At 40.3% G+C, this 23,380-nt stretch overlaps 1 protein-coding gene and 2 gene segments (V, D, J or C); all 3 read right to left on the reverse strand.

The window, feature by feature from the left end:
- Positions 1 to 1,277: 1,277 nt before the first annotated feature.
- LOC117806530 lies at positions 1,278 to 16,100 on the reverse strand. Its single transcript, XM_034675483.1, has 11 exons — positions 15,975 to 16,100; positions 15,451 to 15,864; positions 14,561 to 14,757; positions 13,774 to 13,844; positions 10,554 to 10,562; positions 10,349 to 10,464; positions 9,887 to 10,069; positions 3,007 to 3,372; positions 2,901 to 2,912; positions 2,636 to 2,742; positions 1,278 to 1,389 (listed from the first exon to the last, which is right to left on the reverse strand). Exons 1-11 carry the CDS (start codon positions 16,021 to 16,023, stop codon positions 1,363 to 1,365), a joined length of 1,551 nt encoding a protein of 516 aa, XP_034531374.1. The 5' UTR covers positions 16,024 to 16,100; the 3' UTR covers positions 1,278 to 1,362.
- LOC117805982 lies at positions 16,037 to 16,763 on the reverse strand. The segment is given in 2 exon segments: positions 16,037 to 16,554; positions 16,662 to 16,763. Coding segments are annotated over 2 exon segments (453 nt in total).
- Positions 16,764 to 17,281: 518 nt separating this feature from the next.
- Positions 17,282 to 17,907, reverse strand: LOC117806531. The segment is given in 2 exon segments: positions 17,282 to 17,703; positions 17,814 to 17,907. Coding segments are annotated over 2 exon segments (471 nt in total).
- Positions 17,908 to 23,380: the final 5,473 nt, after the last annotated feature.

The following is a 23,380-nucleotide window of genomic DNA, read 5'->3' on the forward strand; positions in this document are numbered from 1 at the left end:
AGAGATGTACAGCGTATGTGTGTGTGTGTGTGTGTGTGTGTCTGTGTGTGCAGAGCTGCAGGTGTTTGTGGTGAACATGAAGGGTTGCGATGTGCAGGCTTCTCTGTGACCACATCCTCTCCTCTCTGCAGCTCTCACGCCTCACTCTGACTCCCTCAGCTTCAGCAGCAGCAGCAGCTCTGAGAAAACAACGCTCGCTTCCTGTCCTCGTGTTCCGTCGCACTCACGGTCTCATATTTATCTCTACTCCCTCTGTTTGAACTACAGTCATGATTTCTTTATTCTTAGGAGGAAAATAACCGTCAGAACCTTCAACATGGAAAAAAAAACGTCTTTAATTAAAGTGAGAAAGTGAAGTAAGCTCTTAGTTTGTTCTGGGAAATAAAACTAAGCAGCTTCATTTCCTGAGCTGACATTTTGAACATGGTGTGGGTGAGGACGACTGATTTCTGAGAAAAGACTCGGCTAAAAAAAGCTCCAACCGTCTGTGGAAAAACTGACTTTCTTTGTAGGAGGAGGTGTGAGGAGAGATTGTATCTTAACTGCATCAAGTATCGCAGCAACTACGTAACATATCCAGTAAGCTCACTTTAAGAGTGGAGTTTTGTTTGGATCAGATGTCAGAGAAAATAACAATGAAAGCTTGTTTCTGTAGCGTCAGTATAAACGTTGAGAAAGAGACAACAAAATGATTCAAAGAAGATAAAGTAACTCAGCTGATGAGAAAACAAAGCATCAGGAGTGTTTTTAGAAAACATTTTTAAACTAAAATAAGCAGAATTTGATGCAAAGTCAACATGATATGTTTCACTACATGAAGTAAACCCTTACTTATGTAAAACGTCCTCTTCTGTGCCTCAAATCAACGAGTCAGCTTTAGTTTTATCTAAATATAACAAAGTCAGAGGGTACAGAAGTCTCTGAAAAGACACCCAGCGTGAAAAGTTAAAGGAAAAATGATTAAACAAACAAAAAGATTCTCTTATGAGCTTTTATTGTGAAGAGAAATTAAACATTCAACAGTTTACAACCACAAAGAGGAAGAATTTATACACTTATAATAAATCTACAGAGCTGTTATATTGATGTAAGCAGAAGTTGATCAACTCATGCATCCTCTCAATCCTTAAACTTTAGTCGTAAAAGAAAGTCAGGGAAGTTAGGGAAGTTAGGGAAGTTAGGGAAGTTAGGGAAGTAGGGAGTAAAAGCTTTAAGGGGAAATGTATTTACACGGCCAACAAGATCATCTAACAACCACCAACACATTCGTGATGCTCTGACACTCAGAGATGAAGTTGTGGAGATATTTTATCTACAGACTCCGACATGATCAGTCCTCCTCCACAGATGTTTGATCAGCTCTCAGCTCTTCCGTTTTCCCGCTGCAGACTGCAAGAGACAGAAAACACAACATGTCAGTTATTACTCACTCAGACGTTCACTGATATTAACTTCAACACAGCCTCTTGTTACATGAATGCAAAGGAAGGAAAGACAGTCAGTTAAGAGCAAAATTTCACCTCTGCCTGTTGACACTGTGGTAAAGAGATTAGAATAGAATGGAATGGGATCAAAGAGAATAGAATGGAATGGAATGGGATCAAAGAGAATAGAATGGAATGGGATCAAAGGGAATAGAATGGAATGGGATCAAAGGGAATAGAATGGAATGGGATCAAAGAGAATAGAATGGAATGGGATCAAAGAGAATAGAATGGAATGGGACCAAAGAGAATAGAATGGAATGGGATCAAAGAGAATAGCATGGCATGGGATCAAAGAGAATAGAATGGCATGGGATCAAAGAGAATAGAATGGAATGGGATCAAAGAGAATAGAATGGAATGGGACCAAAGAGAATAGAATGGGATCAAAGAGAATAGCATGGCATGGGATCAAAGAGAATAGCATGGCATGGGATCAAAGAGAATAGAATGGAATGGAATGGGATCAAAGGGAATAGAATGGAATGGGATCAAAGAGAATAGAATGGAATGGGATCAAAGAGAATAGAATGGAATGGGACCAAAGAGAATAGAATGTAATGGGATCAAAGAGAATAGCATGGCATGGGATCAAAGAGAATAGCATGGCATGGGATCAAAGAGAATAGAATGGCATGGGATCAAAGAGAATAGAATGGAATGGGATCAAAGAGAATAGAATGGAATGGGATCAAATATAATAGAATGGAATGTGATCAAAGCGAATAGAATAGAATGGGACCAAAGATAATAGAATGGGATGTGATCAAAGAGAATAGAATAGAATAGAATGTGATCAAAGAGAATAGAATAGAATAGAATGTGATCAAAGTGAATAGAATAGAATGGGACCAAAGATAATAGAATAGAATGTGATCAAAGAGAATAGAATAGAATAGAATGTGATCAAAGAGAATAGAATAGAATGTGATCAAAGAGAATAGAATAGAACGTCATACCTCTTTAAAGTCAATTAATCACACGGCCTGCGGCCACGTTTTAATGACGTTTTTCCTTTAAGGGTAAGTTCTGTCTAAATACTGAGACTAACAGGTGGTTGAAACAGGACAGGATCAAATAAGAGAAGAGAGCGTGTTTTGGATCCACAGTGTGGTGAGGAGGTGAAACATAGACATGATGTGAAAACAGACCTTAAGCTTCAGCAGCAGCAGAGCCACGAAGCCTCCGTACAAACAGCTCTTGACGATGAGGACGGTGTAGCAGAGTTTGGCGCTCTGTGTGACCTTCAGGTAATGCCCTGCAGACAGTTCAAACATCAGGATGAGATTCAAAGAGATTCAAACATCCAACAGAACACAATGAGAGCGTGTTGTCTCAGATACTGTGAGCTCTGTGAGGATAAACACAGAGCAGTTGATGCACTGTGGTGCAGAACTGACAGAAACAAACACTCACCTCTGACTTTGCCTGGAGAATAAAGAGAAGAATCAGACAGTTAGCTTGATTTTCAAACAGAGCAAAGATCCAGATGAGATTATTTCTGAAGTTGTTCTGAACAAACCTTCTTCCCCGAAGACGGAAGCAGTTTCATTGATCCATTCTGTCCCGTCAAAGAAGCTGACGGTGCAGATGAACTCATTCTCCATTTTGTACCACTTGTCAGCAGAGACACTCAGCCTGCTGCTGATACTGTAGGTCTTGTTTCCCTGTGGCTCTATCACAGCGCTGCTGTCAGTGGCCACACCTGAGCTGACTCCTTCAGAGTTTAAAAACCAGGAGAAGGTGACATGGTCCGGGTAGAATCCACTGGCCACACAGACGATCGTCTTCTTTATCGTCTTCTTTTTCTGGTCTGTCTTGTCTTCACACTCCTTTTTTGAAGGAGGGAAGACTGTGACATTCGGTGGAGTGACCACATGTTCCTTTTCTGCAAAGACAAAGGACAAAAATCAAAACATAAATCTGGATTTGACTTGAGTCTTCCGCAAAGACGAGGGAAAGAAGTAAAGCTGCTTACAGATCTACTGAAACTCAAGAACAACACAGAACTCTGATGACCATGAGAGGTCTTCAGAGCAGAGTCAGGACATGAACATCAGGGTGGACACACATTTTGAGAGAACAGAATCAAAGAGTAGAGAACGGAACCAAATATAATAGAATCAAAGAGAATAGAATCAAAGAGAACAGAATCAACAAGAACAGAATCAAAGAGAACAGAATCAAAGAGAATAGAATCAAAGAGAATAGAACAGAATCAAAGAGAATAGAATAGAATCAAAGAGAATAGAATCAAAGAGAATAGAATCAAAGAGAACAGAATCAAAGAGAACAGAATCAAAGAGAACAGAATCAACAAGAACAGAATCAACAAGAACAGAATCAAAGAGAACAGAATCAAAGAGAATAGAACAGAATCAACGAGAATAGAATCAAAGAGAATAGAATAGAATCAAAGAGAATAGAATCAAAGAGAATAGAATCAAAGAGAATAGAATAGAATCAAAGAGAATAGAATCAAAGAGAATAGAATCAAAGAGAACAGAATCAAAGAGAACAGAATCAAAGAGAATAGAATCAAAGAGAACAGAATCAAAGAGAAAAGAATCAACAAGAACAGAATCAAAGAGAATAGAACAGAATCAACGAGAATAGAATCAAAGAAAATAGAATAGAATCAAAGAGAACAGAATCAAAGAGAATAGAACAGAATCAACGAGAATAGAATCAAAGAAAATAGAATAGAATCAAAGAGAATAGAATCAAAGAGAACAGAATCAACAAGAACAGAATCAAAGAGAACAGAATCAAAGAGAATAGAACAGAATCAACAAGAATAGAATCAAAGAGAATAGAATAGAATCAAAGAGAATAGAACAGAATCAAAGAGAATAGAATCAAAGAGAATAGAATCAAAGAGAACAGAATCAAAGAGAATAGAATCAAAGAGAATAGAATCAAAGAGAACAGAATCAAAGAGAACAGAATCAAAGAGAACAGAATCAAAAAGAATAGAATCAAAGAGAATAGAACAGAATCAACGAGAATAGAATCAAAGAGAACAGAATCAAAGAGAATAGAACAGAATCAACGAGAATAGAATCAAAGAGAATAGAATAGAATCAAAGAGAATAGAATCAAAGAGGATAGAACAGAATCAAAGAGAATAGAATAGAATCAAAGAGAACAGAATCAAAGAGAATAGAATAGAATCAAAGAGAATAGAATCAAAGAGAATAGAATCAAAGAGAACAGAATCAAAGAGAATAGAATCAAAGAGAATAGAATCAAAGAGAACAGAATCAAAGAGAACAGAATCAAAGAGAACAGAATCAAAGAGAACAGAATCAAAGATAATAGAATCAAAGAGAACAGAATCAAAGATAATAGAATCAAAAAGAATAGAATCAAAGAGAATAGAACAGAATCAACGAGAATAGAATCAAAGAGAATAGAATCAAAGAGAATAGAACAGAATCAACGAGAATAGAATCAAAGAGAATAGAATAGAATCAAAGAGAATAGAATCAAAGAGAATAGAATCAAAGAGAACAGAATCAAAGAGAATAGAATCAAAGAGAATAGAATCAAAGAGAACAGAATCAACAAGAATAGAATCAAAGAGAATAGAACAGAATCAAAGAGAACAGAATCAAAGAGAATAGAATAGAATCAAAGAGAACAGAATCAAAGAGAACAGAATCAGAGATTCCATTCCAAATTGCTCCCTTTTGTAGTTAGATATCAACAAAAACATCCCTCACACGCTGAGTACATTTAGGAACTCTGTAAGGTTTTTCTTCCTCTGACAACTCTGATTTTCCATTTTACACAAATAAAACTAAAGAACAAAGAGTTACACCTGGACTGAAGAGCTCTGAAAGAAGAGTTTTTCCTCTACAAAGACCCGACATGTTTATTTTAGCCCGTAAGAATGACACTGAAGATATCTGGAATGCTTTGACTCAGAGGAATTAAAGGAGAGATATCTAAAAAACCTGATCTAAGTATTAAATGTTCAAACTTCTTGTTATAGCACACATACAGAGCAATCCTCAACATCTTTTTCTCTTGCTTATTGATTCTTTTCTTAACATTTTCTCTCTTTTCCTTCACTCTAAAAGGTAAAGTGACGCTGTTCTGTAAGAACGTACGAACGTGAGAGACAGATTAAAGTTGCAGAGTTTTTAATGCACGAACCAACAAAGTGCATGACACTGCAGACAGGACACATCCAGCAAACACTAATCTTAAAGAACACACACTAATCTGACTTTTATGGCACATCAGGCGTGCAGTCATGAGAATATAACCTTGAATTTTCTAACATATGAAAGTACAAAATAAGTGATCTGATGCATTAATTCTCTGCAGATTAAGAGTGAAAACAAACAAGCAGATTATTTTTGAATCCTTTCCTTACCGAGCACTGTGAGTTTAGTTCCAGCTCCAAAGTAAGCAGGGTCGTAGTTGTTCACACTGATACACGGCTGCAGTTAAAACCTCTCCACCTCTCAGCAGTGAAGCTGAACACACGGTCTTTAAACTCCTGATTCAAGTTCCCTTAAAGAGCATGAGATTAACCACAAACCCTGACCCTGACCCGACCGAGTCTCAGAGCAGTTTGATGATTTATTATTTCAGTTTTTGTGATGGTCTTACCTAAAACAGTGAGTTTGGTTCCAGCTCCAAAGTAAGCAGGGTCGTAGTTGTTCACACTGATACACAGCTGCAGATAAAACCTCTCCACCTCTCAGCAGTGAAGCTGTACACTCGGTCTCTGAGCTCTCATTTTAATCTTTCAATCCTTCTGCAGAAACGCTTTCACACACTTTAACTGCAGATATTTAAGTCAGGGTTTTACTTCTTCAGGACGTGAAATAATCAAATGATCCTCACCTTGAAGCAGATTTGCAAACACTGAGAATAAAACTTTCACTCTGCCAGATTCAGTAAACTCTGGACTTCATCTTTAGTCATGTTCAGTAAGTTTGGCTTGTCTTACCTAAAACAGTGAGTTTAGTTCCAGCTCCAAAGTAAGCCTCTCTCTGTTGCTCACAGTGTTTCAGTGAGCTGATAAGAAGTCAGTGTGAGAGGAATAATCCGGGCTCACAGCCAAATCTTTAATTCATGCTCCACTTTCACCGCACCACTCTCAACACGCTGGATTTTACTCCCACTAATTTACCTGCTTTAACTTCTTTAACACTTTATTTTCACTCCTTTTCTTTAAGAGGATAAAATCAAATGTCTTCATGCTGTTTCTAAATGTTGTCTCTGATCATATCACAGAAATAAGAAGCTGGTCAGGTGAAGCTGGACTCCTTTTCTTACCTAAAACAGTGAGTTTAGTTCCAGCTCCAAAGTAAGCCTCCGCATACGAGCACAGTGACTTTCCTCCGTGACAAGAACTCTTCCTGATGTCTCTCCTTTTTCTGTGCTACTTACAAACTATTCCAACTCTTTATCTATTTGACATGTAGAGAATTGAATGCACTTAAGCTCCCAAAAAGTCAAACCTGTCCTCACTAAAGTTTACCTCTTAAACATGTTTCCTTGTTTTAACTTTTTAATGATTATTTAGACTTTAAACAGATGAAATCGAGGTTTAATCATCGATGTTTCTGAGTTTGTTTTGGGGCGATTAAAGCTTCAGAAGAGTCAGAAACATCTCAACAGAATCAAACCTGAACTATATTTAAAGCTCTTTAAATGTTTTCTTACCTAACACAGTTAACTTTGTTCCTCCACCAAAGTAAGCCTCTGAGACACCACCAGAGTCACAGTGAGCTTCATCTGTGCTCAAAACAAGCCGCTGCTTCACTTTACCTCTTTAACATTTCTCCCTTCTTCTCAGTGACCTTCTTCTCTTAAATGTTCCTTTTCTTTCAATCCAGAGTCCACTTTTTTCTGCACTAACGTCCATTTTTAAAAGTTTAATGTAACTCAAATGTTTCGCTTCAACAAGAAACCTGCTTCTTCTTCTTTTACGTCTGTTATAGATGAAGTTATCAGTCTTAGTTTGGATGTTTTACTCACCGAGAACAGTCAGTTTAGTCCCAGGGCCGAAGTAAGCTTCGTACTGACACAGAGCTTGAGCTTAACGTCAAAAAGTTTGAGCTCAACCTGAACTTTAAGAGTTCAAGAATCACTTCATTCATGTTTTTTAAAAAGTGTTCTTCCTGCAGAAATTATGATTGAACCATAAAAACAAGAGATATGTCTTACCTAACACAGTTAACTTTGTTCCTCCACCAAAGTAAGCCTCTGCAGAATTAGAGTCACAGTGAGCTTCATCTGTGCTCAAAACTAACCTACACACTCCTCACTGCACTCTTTGAGCGACTAGATTTACTTTCCATGTTAAATTGACCTGTTTTGCATCCAAACTCATCTCACAGAGGAACAAAGAAGATACAGTTTGGATGTTTTACTCACCGAGAACAGTCAGTTTAGTCCCAGGGCCGAAATAAGCTTCGTACTGACACAGAGCTCGAGCTGAACGTCACAAAGTTTGAGCTCAACCTGAACTTTAAGAGTTCTAGAATCACTTCTTTCATGTTTTTCAGAAACTTTACTTCCAGCAGATTATCACAGACTCAACATAAATCAAATATCTCTTACCTAACACAGTTAACTTTGTTCCTCCACCAAAGTAAGCCTCTTCAGAACCACCAGAGTCACAGTGAGCTTCATCTGTGCTCAAAACAACACGGCATACGTTGACCGACTTTACCGTCTCACAAAGCTAACATTTACTGGATTAGACTCCAGCTATATAAATAAATAGACTTCCATTAAAACTCCTCTAGATTTAGATTCTTCAATGAGCTGGTTCATCAGAAATAAGTGAAACCTTTCACTCACCGAGGACAGTCAGTTTAGTCCCAGCGCCGAAGTAAGCTTCGTACTGACACAGTGCTTGAGCTGAATGTCACAAAGTTTGAGCTCAACCTGAACTTTAAGAGTTCCAGAATCACTTCTTTCATGTTTTTTAAAAGTTTCCCTTCAGAAATGATCATTAAACTGTAAAAATAAGAGATTTCTCTTACCTAACACAGTTAACTTTGTTCCTCCACCAAAGTAAGCTTCATAAGAACCACCAGAGTCACAGTGAGCTTCATCTGTGCTCAAAACAACACGGCCTACTTTGACCGACTTTACCGTCTCACAAAGCTAACATTTACTGGATTAGACTCCAGCTATATAAATAAATAGACTTCCATTAAAACTCCTCTAGATTTAGATTCTTCAATGAGCTGGTTCATCAGAAATAAGTGAAACCTTTCACTCACCAAGAACAGTCAGTTTAGTCCCAGCGCCGAAGTAAGCTTCGTAATTAGCACAGCGCTCAGGCTTAATGTCAAAAAGCTCTGAGCTGAACTGAAGACTGAAGTACTTTATGATTCCTAACACGCTCCTGCAGTTTTCAAGCTTTCATTTGAGCTGTTAAAATCTCTTTGACTCACCTAAAACAGTCAGTTTGGTTCCTTTTCCAAAGTAAGCTTCGTTGGCATTGTCACAGTGCAGAAACACTGAGCATCAAACTCTTCTTTCTTTCTCTATCAGACTTACCTTTAGGAAACTTTTAGGTATATTTCTGTCTATACTTAGACTCTTGAGTGTGTACTATCTTTTAAAACACATTGAAGAGCTGAAATATTTACCTAAAACAGTCAGTTTGGTTCCTTTTCCAAAGTACGCTTCAGAGTTAGTGTCACAGTGCAGAAACACTGAGCATCAACTCCTCTTTCTTTCTCTATCAGACTTACCTTTATTAATATTTAATTATATCTCTATCTATACTTAGACACTAGAGTGTGTAACATCTATTAAAATATAGTTAAAGAGATAACATATTTACCTAAAACAGTCAGTTTGGTTCCTTTTCCAAAGTACGCTTCAGAGTCAGAGTCACAGTGCAGAAACACTGAGCATCAACTCTTCTTTCTCTCTCCATCACTATAACCTTTAGTTAATTCTATCTCTATCCATACTTAGACTCTAGGGTGTGTAACATCTCTTAATATACAGTTAAAATCTGAAGTATTTACCTAAAACAGTCAGTTTGGTTCCTGGTCCAAAGTACGCTTCGTTGTTATTGTCACAGTGCAGAAACACTGAGCATCAAACTCTTCTTTCTTTCTCTACAACAATCATCTCTGTGGAGTTTTCACTGTGATCTCTCCCACAGTGGGACTTTAAAGTGTGTGAAATGGATCAAACTACAGTAAGAACCTGAGATATTTACCTAAAACTGTGAGTTTGGTTCCTGGTCCAAAGAAAGCCGGCTCAGTGTAACTCACAGTGTCTCTGTTCAGCTCAATATTTCAGAGTTTTCACTCCAGCAGCTTTTTCTTTCTCTCTCTCTCTCTCTCTCCAACATTTGGACTCTTTTCACTTTGTTTCAGTCTATTAAAGTCACTCAAGTTTCAACTTACCCAGAACTGTGAGTTTAGTTCCCTTTCCAAAGTAAGCTTCAGTTCCAGTGTCACATTGAAAACCTCCTTCACCAAAAAGTCCCCAAACTCTGCAGAATGTGTGCGTTGAGACGGAGTGATAATCCAGAGGATGAAGAAGGTTTAAACGTGCAGGATGAGCTTCATGATGTTCAGGTTTCTTTTCTGTTTGTGAAGATGAGAAAAGAAGCATCCAGATGATTCACTGAGGAACAAAAAGTCATGTTTCTAAAGATGTTTCTGCACAGAAACAAACCTTTCACTGCTGAAGTGTTGTCCCGTCCTGCTCGGCTTCAGATTTCATGTTTTTCTGCTCTCCTGGCATCACGCAGCCGTCTGCACACTGTGTGTTAATGGGAGGAGGTTTTTGTACGGCGGCTCTATAGGATTGTATCACCGTGGCCCCCTGTCCCCACGGTGAAAAACACTCACACAAAAACCTACTGCCAGTTTGTTTCCCTGCTCCGCCGTATCTCAGCCTCCATCTCTGTGAGCCTGAGAGAGCAGCTGTGCAGCTCGGCTCCAACACCACCAGCTCACTGCTGCTATTTCTGTGACAGCTAAGAAAAGAAGAAGAGGAGGAAGGAAGAGAGGAGACTGAAGAGAGATAAACACAGATCAGAGGGAGGGTCGACTCTACTGGTCACACCTCTTCATCCTGACAGATCACAGTGACGTGAGGAGACACATTTACAAAAAGCACTTCTGACAAGATGTGCCTGACGCTGCAGGGAGTCCTGAAGTCTCATGTTTCTGTTTGTTTGTTTGTTTGTTTTCCAAAGCAGAGAAACACATGTCTTTGAAAATGTACAAAACATCCTCCACACCTTCTTTATCTAGCTTTCTCTTGATGTGTTGTTTAGATGTTGAGGCTTTTTGAACCGATGCAAAGCAAACAGATAAATGAGTCTGCAGAGAGGAACCAGATTTATATTTTTGAATTGTTTATTTAGATTTTTCACAGCTTGACACACTGTTTCTATTTTACTTACCATCCATATAATGAAAATAAAGACATACATGAAATTTAAAAAAAAGGAAATAAATAAATAAAATAAACATTTATATATAAATTAAATATATGAAGAGTTCATTTGCAAAAACAGATAACTCTGTTTTTATACATGTTCAAAAACGATATTTCTTTTTAATAATATTATCATAATATATTATATATATATATTTTTTATTATTTAACTTTCATCTACATATACTCTTTTAATGTAAACTACCTCTGCACTACTCACCACTGCACTATTATCATATTATTTGTAGCCTGTCAGTCATGCCTGTTTGTTATTCTTTTTGATGTTATTATTATTATATTTATATTTTTATTTGTATGTCTTATTCTCATGCCTTTGTACAAAGAGAGCACAGTTTACCAAAGTCATATTCCTTGTGTGTTCAAGCATACCTGGCCAATAAAGCTGATCCTGATTCTGATTCCTAATGAAGTTACACTTTCAAGATACCTCTGACAAGTAAAGTCAACCTCAGTTGATTGATATAATATAATATAATATAATATAATATAATATAATATAATATATGGGGGCGGCAGTAGCTCAGTCTTGGCTTGGGAACCGAAAGGTCGCCGGTTCGAGTCCCAGTATGGACGAAGTTTGGCAAGTGGACTGGTGGCTGGAGAGGTGCTGGTTCACCTGCCTGGGCACTGCAGAGGTGCCCTTGAGCAAGGCACCGAACCCCCAACTGCTCGGGATGCGCTGGTTGACGGCAGTATCCTCACTCTGACATCTCTCCCTAAGCATGTCCACTGCATGTGTGTGCATTTGTATGTATATACCAAAAAAACTGTATGTGTAGCATGTCCAAAATAGCATGAGTGAAAAAATTGAATTTCCCCCCTGGGGATCAATAAAGTAAAAATAAACCTTTCTTTCTATTACCAAAAGCTATTAATAGAAAAATATGTTTTTTGAAACATTTAATTAGTTTTTCAAAAGTGAGTTAACCGTTTTTGCAAATGAACTCTTCATATATAATGAATAAATAGATATGATAATAATAAAAATGAATGGTACAAATAAGAATAAAACATAACCTAATGACGAGAATTTCAGGCAGGGGTCAGGGCCGCCCATACAACCACGCCAAATGAGGCCAGCTTCATTTTGAGTCAGTGAATGTAGATATCAATGCTCTTTACTCCACTGATGCAAACTCTAAAGAAGTTTCTCATCACAGCTAAAATCTCCTGATGGAGTCTGAGCAGCAGCTGCATGTTTATTGTTTTATATTTTCTATGTATGCAACCTTTAACAGCTAAAAATATGTAAGCATATATAAGCATCAAATGCATTTTAACATCCTCTTTTTTCATGACTCCAACATATTAGATATATATTATATTATATATTAGATACTCAAACTAATCTATACAAGACTCTAAACCAGGGGTGTCCAAACTTTTTTCAAAGAGGGCCACATGTGATGTTGTCAGAATACCAAAGGGCCAGTGGATCCTACTGAGACTTAGGAATCTTAAAAGTTAGATATGAAATATTTAATAATTATTTTAAATGTTTTCTGAATAAAACAGTAACTAGGAAGTACCATGTAAAGATTAGCAAACATTATCTTCTTCTGGAGGAAAATGTTTTTCATTGGGGCAATGTGGGAAAAATATCGTCTCATTATTTTCCTATGGCAGGATCACGATCTGGATTTCATCACACTTCTTTTTCATGTTGTTTTTAAGACTGTTCTGACCAGCAGACGACATATTAAGAACTAAATCATTATTTTCCTACATTTTGATCATTTTTTATTCACCTAATTTTGCCTTTTCTGTACAATTTCATAATTTTGATCTTGTCTTGTGTCCTCTTTTGTGTCTTCTGAACTTTTAGTGTTCATCAAGAACATTTTCACATCATGATAAGAACATTCATTTGAAAACCTGTCAGCTTTAAGAGTTCTTGTGTTTCTTCTTTACTGCCATCTTGAAGAATCCCCAGAGCTTTGGCTTTAGAGAGGTAGTCCTTATGAAGCTGTTTGAGACATTTCTGGATTGACTTTAGTTTTGTTTGAGCGCTTGAAAGAAACTACAAATGTACAGATGATTCAGAATGTGATTAAGTTATGTGCTATAAATAACACAATTTAAGATGGAAGCTTGGGGCCATAAATAAATGGACCTCGGGCCGCAATTGGCCCCCGGGCCGTACTTTGGACACTCTAAAACAGATTCCTCCTGTATGAATGTAATTAGTTAAGCTTGGTTTTGTTCACACTTCAAAGTCAGACATGAAACTGTTTCACAAAGATGCACAACAGCTGTAAATATCTACGTTTATTAATATTAATATTAATATTAATGTATCTGTCTTGCATATTCTGTTTTTATGTTAAATGTCACAATTTAAAACACAAAAGGTGGTATCTTGGTGAGAAAGCAGGAGGTGGGGCATCTCAAGTAGTTGAACACTAGTTAGACTAAAGCTAATAAATTGTGTGTATTGTACAACCCAAGCCCACTTTTTGGCAGCTGCTGGAATTGTAAAGGTGGAGTTGACGTTGTGTATGAATCAATCCACCTTAAATGACCGTCGTGTTTGTTTTTAATCGTCTCTCATTCATTGTCTCTCACTGAAGCTAATCGGTCTTCACCTCCCTCTATCCCTCTCTCCAACACGGTCTCAGCAGATGTGTGTCTAACATGAGTCTGGTCCTGCTGGAGGTTTCTGCCTGTTAAAGGAAGTTTGTCCTTGCCACTGTAACTTGCTAAATGCTGCAAAGTGCTCTGCTCATGGTGGATTAAGATGAGATCAGACTGAGTCCTGTCTGGAAGATGGGACTGGATCTGATCCTGTTTTGATGACAGGCTGTCCTTTCTCTGCTGATACCAGAGCATCAGTTCAAGGTTGTTGTCGTTGTGTTTGCAGGAGATCTGGACCTCAGAAGTCTCCATCACTACCTGTGGAGGAGAGCAGATTATCAAAACATCACTGAGGCAGAGCAGAGATTAAGAAAATGTGACTTTAGATGTGTTCAGTATATTCCAATAACATTCAACATCTTAATGCAATAACATATGAGGAGAAAACCAGAAGTCTGAACTGATGAAGGCATGTTGGGCACTGTTGGAGCAGAGTAAGGCTGTGATGAACATGCAGCAGAGTGAAGAAGCTGCTTGTGTGTGTTGGTTATCACCGCTTCCTCATGGTAAAAGCTGCATAGCGTGTGCTTTGTCTCCACCTGTTGGTCAGAGTCAGCCTCAGGACCTTGTTTACTGTGTTGAGTTTTATTCCAGCTTTTGTTGTTGTTGTTGTAAAAACATGGCTTCCTCACCGCTTAGTAAAAACTATTTTAAATGTATGATCTCTTACAGATAGAAAGCTTGAGTGAAAGTCTGAGGCTGCTGTCTCCAAACCTCCCGTCATAGTATCTGATCTGGATGAGAAGTAAAGACCCACACTGGTTAGAGGACTTTGAAACAGGTGTAAGGGACTGTGAACTGTAACACAGAGATGAAATGAAACCATCATCAGAAGCTTTTTGTATTGAGAAACAAAGATCTGCAGCACTGTGGAGACTAGCAGCACAGAAATACACTGCACTGCTGTTCAGGTCGGCTTCTTTGATTGTTAGTGTGCAGTTCTTGTTTTCAGCTGCACTCCCGTCCATGCTCACTTTGTCTTTGTCTTCAGGAGATGCTTGATCTCCAACCATGTATCCCAGGAACTGCATCTGTCCGTCTTCCAACTGTTTGTACCAGAGGATTCGGTTATAGCCACTAATTTTGTGTTGGCAGTTAAATACTGCCGGTTCACCCGGTCTCTTGATCACATCAGATGGATCCTGGTTGACCTCTTTGCCGACAGAGGCCCCTGTGGAAACAGCAGAAAACACAATCCCAGTTTGTAAGAATGAGAGGAAATAGATTTTAAAAATCCTTCATTAAAATGTCAAATTTGGATATGATTGAATATAATGTTCTCCAGAGTACCTGAGACGATGAAAACATTCAGAGTGACACAGAGGAAAATGATCATGATGTAGTTTCTGACTGAGTTTAACATCAGTCTGGTTATTGCTTCTCTTTCTTCATCCCAGTTTACTGTGAGCTCGTCTGCTGACTCTTCCTCCTCTCTTTAAGGAAACGCCTCTTCTTCCAGTTTCACCAACACCACCTTTTAAAGTGGGCGGAGTCACATTGTACCTCCAGTTCTTTACATGAACAACATCATATCAGACACCAACACACACCACAGTTTCATGAAGGGTATATACTGCCACCTATCAAAGATAGTCACGCAGACCTTTAGTCTTACATTCTGTTATCTGTACATTTGGCCAGTGGAGGTGCTGAAGGATGGAGCGGGAGTGGGTGAGTAACCGGGTCAGCTGAGTTCTGGACATGTTGGAGTTTTTGGAGGTCGGTGGAGGGAAGGCCGTAAAGGATGCTGTTGCAGTAGTCCAGTCTGGAGGTTCTAAAGGCGTTGAGGAGGAGAGAGAGGAACACTTCTTTCAGAGCGGTGGTTTCAACAACCACTGCTCTATTATTCACAGAGATCAGAGATTTAAATGAAGAGGCTTGTTGCAGGTGTGAGGGCGGCTGTGAGCCGACAGAGATGATAAAATGTGGAGAGCAGGTTTTTGTACTGATGAGTGGTGACATGCAGCACTGTGGAGACTAGCAGCACAGAAATACACTGCACTGCTGTTCAGGTCGGCTTCTTCAATTGTTAATGTGCAGGTCTTGTTTTCATTTGCATCCCCTTCGATCTTCACCTTCATTTTCAAGTCTTTCTCAAGGGTTGGTTCCGTGAAGGACACATATCCCAAGAGCTGCATCTGTCCGTCTGACTGTTTGTACCAGAGGATAACATAATAGCCTGAAATTTCATGTCTACAGTTGAGTGTGGCTGTTTTCTCTCCTGGTTTGATGTAAACGTGAGCTGGAGTCTGGGTGACCTTTTTACCAGGAGAGGAACCTGTGGAAAGACGAAGACGTAAACAGAACAGCTCAAACAGCAGCACTTTAAAACACTTTCAACAACTAAACCTACAAAACACCTATTTTAAGAACCTCTAGAGACATTACCTGACACCAGAAAGATGTTGAAATGAATGATCAGGAATAAGATGATCATGTTGTGTCTCCTGTGTCAGAGCAGCCACTAAGACGTCCTTTCAGAAAAGGAGACAGAGTGATGAGGTGGGAGGAGTCTGAGCTGCTTCCTCCTCCTCTTCACATCACAGTCATCATGTCAGCTGTCACCACAGGTTTGGTAATAACACCCAATAAGTTGAAGAGGCTGTGAGCTGTGTCTTAGAGATAAAGGGAGGTTTTTGTACTGATGAGTGGTGACATGCAGCACTGTGGAGACTAGCAGCACAGAAATACACTGCACTGCTGTTCAGATCCACTTCTTTGATTGTTAATGTGCAGTTCTTGCCTTTATCTGCATTCCCTCCCATCGTCACCTTCACGTCTGGCTCTGGGTTTGGACCGCTCATAAACACATATCCCAGGAACTTCATCTCTCCCTCTGACTGCTTGTACCAGAAGATTTGATTATAGCTCTGAATTTCATGTCTACAGTTGAGTGTTGCTGTTTTCTCTCCTGGTTTGAGGTAAACGTGAGCTGGAGTCTGGATGACTTCTTTGTCGACAGAGGAACCTGAGGAAACAACAACACACTATCACAATGTGTGCAAAAAACAGTAAAACAGGAAGTAGAATTTCAAATTAAGACGACAATCTGTAAAAAAAACTTGAATACTTTACCTGAAACGATTAAAAGGTTAAAGGTGATACAGAGGACGATGATCATGATGTGTGTCTGACTGAGTTTAACATCAGTCTACATGTGTCAGAGTTGATGTCACAGTAAACTGGAGGCTGGGGTTCAAAAGGAAATCCCTCCTTTTGAGCTTTTAAAGTGGGCGGAGTCACAGTCCTAACTCAACGTAAGAACATCACGTCAAACACCACGTCAAAGGTTTATACTGCCACCTTATGAGAGGAACCCAGACCAGGTTTATCCTGGCTCAGATGAGGCTGAGGTGGTACCCTCCTTACAGCGTGCACTCACTTCATTTCTTGTATGTTGGTCTATTTTTATGAAGCAGTATGTCATGAAGCTCTATTTATATTTTTAATAATAATAATTGATTGGACTTGTATAGAGCTTTTCTGGGTACTCAACAGAACAAAGACAGAGGGGGGGGGCGGGAGGAGAGGTCATGTGTTGTGGTCTTTGTTGAACATTTCAGTGGAGGGAAGGCCGTAAAGGATGCTGTTGCAGTAGTCCAGTCTGGAGGTTCTAAAGGCGTGGAGGAGGAGAGAGAGGAACACTTCTTTCAGAGCGGTGGTTTCAACAACCACTGCTCTATTATTCACAGACATCAGATATTTAAATGAAGAGGCTTGTTGCAGGTGTGAGGGCGGCTGTGAGCCAACAGAGATGATAAAATGTGGAGAGCAGGTTTTTGTACTGATGAGTGGTGACATGCAGCACTGTGGAGACTAGCAGCACAGAAATACACTGCACTGCTGTTCAGGTCGGCTTCTTCAATTGTTAATGTGCAGGTCTTGTTTTCATTTGCATCCCCTCCGATCTTCACCTTCATGTTCACATCCTTTTCTAGGGTTGGAGCTGTGTAATACATATTTCCCAGGAGCGTCATCTGTCCGTCTGACTGCTTGTACCAGAGGATAACATAATAGCCTGAAATTTCATGTCTACAGTTGAGTGTGGCTGTTTTCTCTCCTGGTTTGATGTAAACGTGAGCTGGAGTCTGGGTGACCTTTTTACCAGGAGAGGAACCTGTGGAAAGACGAAGACGTAAACAGAACAGCTCAAACAGCAGCACTTTAAAACACTTTCAACAACTAAACCTACAAAACACCTATTTTAAGAACCTCTAGAGACATTACCTGACACCAGAAAGATGTTGAAATGAATGATGAGGAATAAGATGATCATGTTGTGTCTCCTGTGTCAGAGCAGCCACTAAGACGTCCTTTCAGAAAAGGAGACAGAGTGATGAGGTGGGAGGGGTCTGAGCTGCTTCCTCCTCCTCTTCACATCACAGTCATCATGTCAGCTGTCACCACAGGTTTGGTAATAACGCCCAATAAGTTGAAGAGGCTGTGAGCTGTGTCTTAGAGATAAAGGGAGGTTTTTGTACTGATGAGTGGTGACATGCAGCACTGTGGAGACTAGCAGCACAGAAATACACTGCACTGCTGTTCAGATCCACTTCTTTGATTGTTAATGTGCAGGTCTGATCTTTTCTTGCATTCCCTGTTATCTTCACATTAACTCCTTTTTCAGGAACTTCTTGTTCTCCAGTCATGTATCCCAGGAACTGCATCTGTCCGTCCTCTAACTGTTTGTACCAGAGGATTTGGTTCAAGCTCTGATCTTTATGTCTGCAGTTAAATATTGCCGGTTCACCCGGTCTCTTGATCACATCAGATGGATCCTGGTTGACCTCTTTGCCGACAGAGGCCCCTGTGGAAACAGCAGAAAACACAATCCCAGTTTGTAAGAATGAGAGGAAATAGATTTTAAAAATCCTTCATTAAAATGTCAAATTTGGATATCATTGAATATAATGTTCTCCAGAGTACCTGAGACGATGAAAACATTCAGAGTGACACAGAGGAAAATGATCATGATGTAGTTTCTGACTGAGTTTAACATCAGTCTGGTTATTGCTTCTCTTTCTTCATCCCAGTTTACTGTGAGCTCGTCTGCTGACTCTTCCTCCTCTCTTTAAGGAAACGCCTCTTCTTCCAGTTTCACCAACACCACCTTTTAAAGTGGGCGGAGTCACATTGTACCTCCAGTTCTTTACATGAACAACATCATATCAGACACCAACACACACCACAGTTTCATGAAGGGTATATACTGCCACCTATCAGAGGAAGACACTTCACAGAGCCCGATCATCATTAATAAGATGCTCCGTCACACTCGTGTGAGGCTGCATGGTTGGACTGGACCACATGTCTGTTGTAGTCCAGCTCTCTAGAGATCTTTTCACGTGTGCAGCTGATGTTGGAATAAATTGGTCGTGCTGCTTCCTTTAGCTGCTACAGCTTCTGAACAAACTGAGGGACTGTGGATTGTTTGAGGTCTGACGCTGTAAAACCAAACCAGTTACAAACCACTTTCTTGGGAACAGTCTTCATTAATGCTGGCGGACATGTTGTTGTTGTTTGTCCCTGTAGGAGGTAAATAAGAGGAGCTTCAAGAGCCCAGAGGCAGGGAGGAGGAAGTTAAAGAGGAAGTCTAGATGTTCTTGTTTAAAAGTCGTCCTAGATCACAAATATGAATTCATAGATGAGATGGATTTATCGCCCAGCCCTACATGATGGCCTTTCCAGTTTATTAGTTATTGCTGTATTGTGTCATTATAGTTATTGTGGGCAGAGGATCAAGTATTAGGTGTCTTTCCTTCCTGTGTGGTATCATGTCATATTGTATTACATCGTGTCCTGAGTGTCCCTGTGATTCTCAGCCCTAATATTCAGCTGCTGGCTGACATAATCCTGAATAATACATCCACTCAGTTCAGATCAAATCCATGAGTGAAAGTCTGAGGCTGCGGTCTCCAAACCTCCCGTCATAGTATCTGATCTGGATGAGAAGTAAAGACCCACATTGGTTAGAGGACTTTGAAACAGGTGTAAGGGGCTGTGAACTGTAACACAGAGATGAAATGAAACCATCATCAGAAGCTTTTTGTATTGAGAAACAAAGATCTGTAGCACTGTGGAGACTAGCAGCACAGAAATACACTGCACTGCTGTTCAGCTCCACTTCTTTGATTGTTAATGTGCAGGTCTTGCCTTTATCTGCACTCCCTCCCATCGTCACCTTCACGCCTGGTTCTGGGTTTGGACCGCTCATTAACACATATCCCAGGAACTTCATCTCTCCGTCTGACTGCTTGTACCAGTAGATTCGATCATAGTCTTTAATTTCATGTCTACAGTTGAGTGTTGTTGTTTTTTCTCCTGGTTTGATGTAAACGTGAGCTGGAGTCTGGATGACTTCTTTGTCGACAGAGGAACCTGAGGAAACAACAACACACAATCACAATGTGTGCAAAAAACAGTAAAACAGGAAGTAGAATTTCAAATTAAGACGACAATGTTTGAAAAACTTGAATACTTTACCTGAAACGATGAAAAGGTTAAAGGTGATACAGAGGACGATGATCATGATGTGTGTCTGACTGAGTTTAACATCAGTCTACATGTGTCAGAGTTGATGTCACAGTAAACTGGAGGCTGGGGTTCAAAAGGAAATCCCTCCTTTTGAGCTTTTAAAGTGGGCGGAGTCACAGTTGTAACTCAACGTAAGAACATCACGTCAAACACCACGTCAAAGGTTTATACTGCCACCTTATGAGAGGAACCCAGACCAGGTTTATCCTGGCTCAGATGAGGCTGAGGTGGTACCCTCCTTACAGCGTGCACTCACTTCATTTCTTGTATGTTGGTCTATTTTTATGAAGCAGTATGTCATGAAACTCTATTTATATTTTAATAATAATAATTGATTGGACTTGTATAGAGCTTTTCTGGGTACTCAACAGAACAAAGACAGAGGGGGGGCGGGAGGAGAGGTCATGTGTTGTGGTCTTTGTTGAACAGGAAGGTCTTGAGGTGGTTTTTAAACGAGTGAAGAGAGTCAGAGTTGAGGATGTTTGGAGGGAGAGAGTTCAGAGAGTCTTGGCAGAGATTGCAACGACTCTGTCCCCCAAGGTGCTGTGCTTGGTCTTGGCAAAAAGGGACAGGAGATCTGAGGCGGTGAGATGGGGAGTGGCGTTTGAGGAGGTCGGTCGGGTACGAGGGGGCGAGGTTATTGAGGGCTAGAGCAGGATCTTGAAGTGATCTGGTCCAGTCTGGAGGTTCTAAAGGCGTGGAGGAGGAGAGAGAGGAACACTTCTCTCAGAGCGGTGGTTTCAACAACCACTGCTCTATTATTCACAGAGATCAGAGATTTAAATGAAGAGGCTTGTTGCAGGTGTGAGGGCGGCTGTGAGCCGACAGAGATGATAAAATGTGGAGAGCAGGTTTTTGTACTGATGAGTGGTGACATGCAGCACTGTGGAGACTAGCAGCACAGAAATACACTGCACTGCTGTTCAGGGCGGCTTCTTCAATTGTTAATGTGCAGGTCTTGTTTTCAGCTGCATCCCCTTCGATCTTCACCTTCATGTTCACATCCTTCTCTAGGGTTGCATCCGTGCGGTACATATATCCCAAGAGCTGCATCTCTTCATCTGACTGCTTGTACCAGAGGATGTAATTATAGTTTGGAATTTCATGTCTACAGTTGAGTGTGGCTGTTTTCTCTCCTGGTTTGATGTAAACGTGAGCTGGAGTCTGGGTGACCTTTTTACCAGGAGAGGAACCTGTGGAAAGACGAAGACGTAAACAGAACAGCTCAAACAGCAGCACTTTAAAACCCTTTCAACAACTAAACCTACAAAACACCTATTTTAAGAACCTCTAGAGACATTACCTGACACCAGAAAGATGTTGAAATGAATGATCAGGAATAAGATGATCATGTTGTGTCTCCTGTGTCAGAGCAGCCACTAAGACGTCCTTTCAGAAAAGGAGACAGAGTGATGAGGTGGGAGGAGTCTGAGCTGCTTCCTCCTCCTCTTCACATCACAGTCATCATGTCAGCTGTCACCACAGGTTTGGTAATAACGCCCAATAAGTTGAAGAGGCTGTGAGCTGTGTCTTAGAGATAAAGGGAGGTTTTTGTACTGATGAGTGGTGACATGCAGCACTGTGGAGACTAGCAGCACAGAAATACACTGCACTGCTGTTCAGCTCCACTTCTTGGATTGTTAATGTGCAGGTCTTGCCTTTATCTGCATTCCCTCCCATCGTCACCTTCACGTCTGGCTCTGGGTTTGGATTGCTCATAAACACATATCCCAGGAACTTCATCTCTCCCTCTGACTGCTTGTACCAGTAGATTTGATTATAGTCTTTAATTTCATGTCTACAGTTCAGTGTTGTTGTTTTCTCTCCTGGTTTGATGTAAACGTGAGCTGGAGTCTGGATGACTTCTTTGTCGACAGAGGAACCTGAGGAAACAACAACTCACAATCACAATGTGTGCAAAAAACAGTAAAACAGGAAGTAGAATTTCAAATTAAGACGACAATGTTTGAAAAAACTTGAATACTTTACCTGAAACGATGAAAAGGTTAAAGGTGATACAGAGGACGATGATCATGATGTGTGTCTGACTGAGTTTAACATCAGTCTACATGTGTCAGAGTTGATGTCACAGTAAACTGGAGGCTGGGGTTCAAAAGGAAATCCCTCCTTTTGAGCTTTTAAAGTGGGCGGAGTCACAGTCGTAACTCAACGTCAGAACATCACGTCAAACACCACGTCAAAGGTTTATACTGCCACCCTATGAGAGGAACCCAGACCAGGTTTATCCTGGCTCAGATGAGGCTGAGGTGGTACCCTCCTTACAGCGTGCACTCACTTCATTTCTTGTATGTTGGTCTATTTTTATGAAGCAGTATGTCATGAAACTCTATTTATATTTTAATAATAATAATAATTGATTGGACTTGTATAGAGCTTTAATGGGTACTCAACAGAACAAAGACAGAGGGGGGGCGGGAGGAGAGGTCATGTGTTGTGGTCTTTGTTGAACAGGAAGGTCTTGAGGTGGTTTTTAAATGAGTGAAGAGAGTCAGAGTTGAGGATGTTTGGAGGGAGAGAGTTCAGAGAGTCTGGGCAGCGATGATGAAGACTCTGTCCCGCAAGGTGCTGTGCTTGGTCTTGGTGATAGGGGACAGGAGATCTGAGGAGGTGAGATGGGGAGTGGCGTTTGAGGAGGTCGATCAGGTACTACATGGGGAGGTTATTGAGGGACTGAGAAGAAGCTTGAAGTGGATCTGGTCCAGTATAAAGGTTCTAAAGGCGTGGAGGAGGAGAGAGAGGAACACTTCTTTCAGAGCGGTGGTTTCAACAACCACTGCTCTATTATTCACAGAGATCAGAGATTTAAATGAAGAGGCTTGTTGCAGGTGTGAGGGCGGCTGTGAGCCGACAGAGATGATAAAGTGTGGAGAGCAGGTTTTTGTACTGATGAGTGGTGACATGCAGCACTGTGGAGACTAGCAGCACAGAAATACACTGCACTGCTGTTCAGGGCGGCTTCTTCAATTGTTAATGTGCAGGTCTTGTTTTCATTTGCATCCCCTTCGATCTTCACCTTCATTTTCAAGTCTTTCTCAAGGGTTGGTTCCGTGAAATACATAAATCCCAGGAGTGTCATCTCTCCGTCTGACTGCTTGTACCAGAGGATTTGATCATAGGTTGAAATTTCATGTCTACAGTTGAGTGTGGCTGTTTTCTCTCCTGGTTTGATGTAAACGTGAGCTGGAGTCTGGGTGACCTTTTTACCAGGAGAGGAACCTGTGGAAAGACGAAGACGTAAA

The sequence above is a fragment of the Notolabrus celidotus genome, chromosome 22, assembly GCF_009762535.1.
Source record: "Notolabrus celidotus isolate fNotCel1 chromosome 22, fNotCel1.pri, whole genome shotgun sequence".
NCBI classification, from domain to species: Eukaryota; Metazoa; Chordata; class Actinopteri; order Labriformes; family Labridae; genus Notolabrus; species Notolabrus celidotus.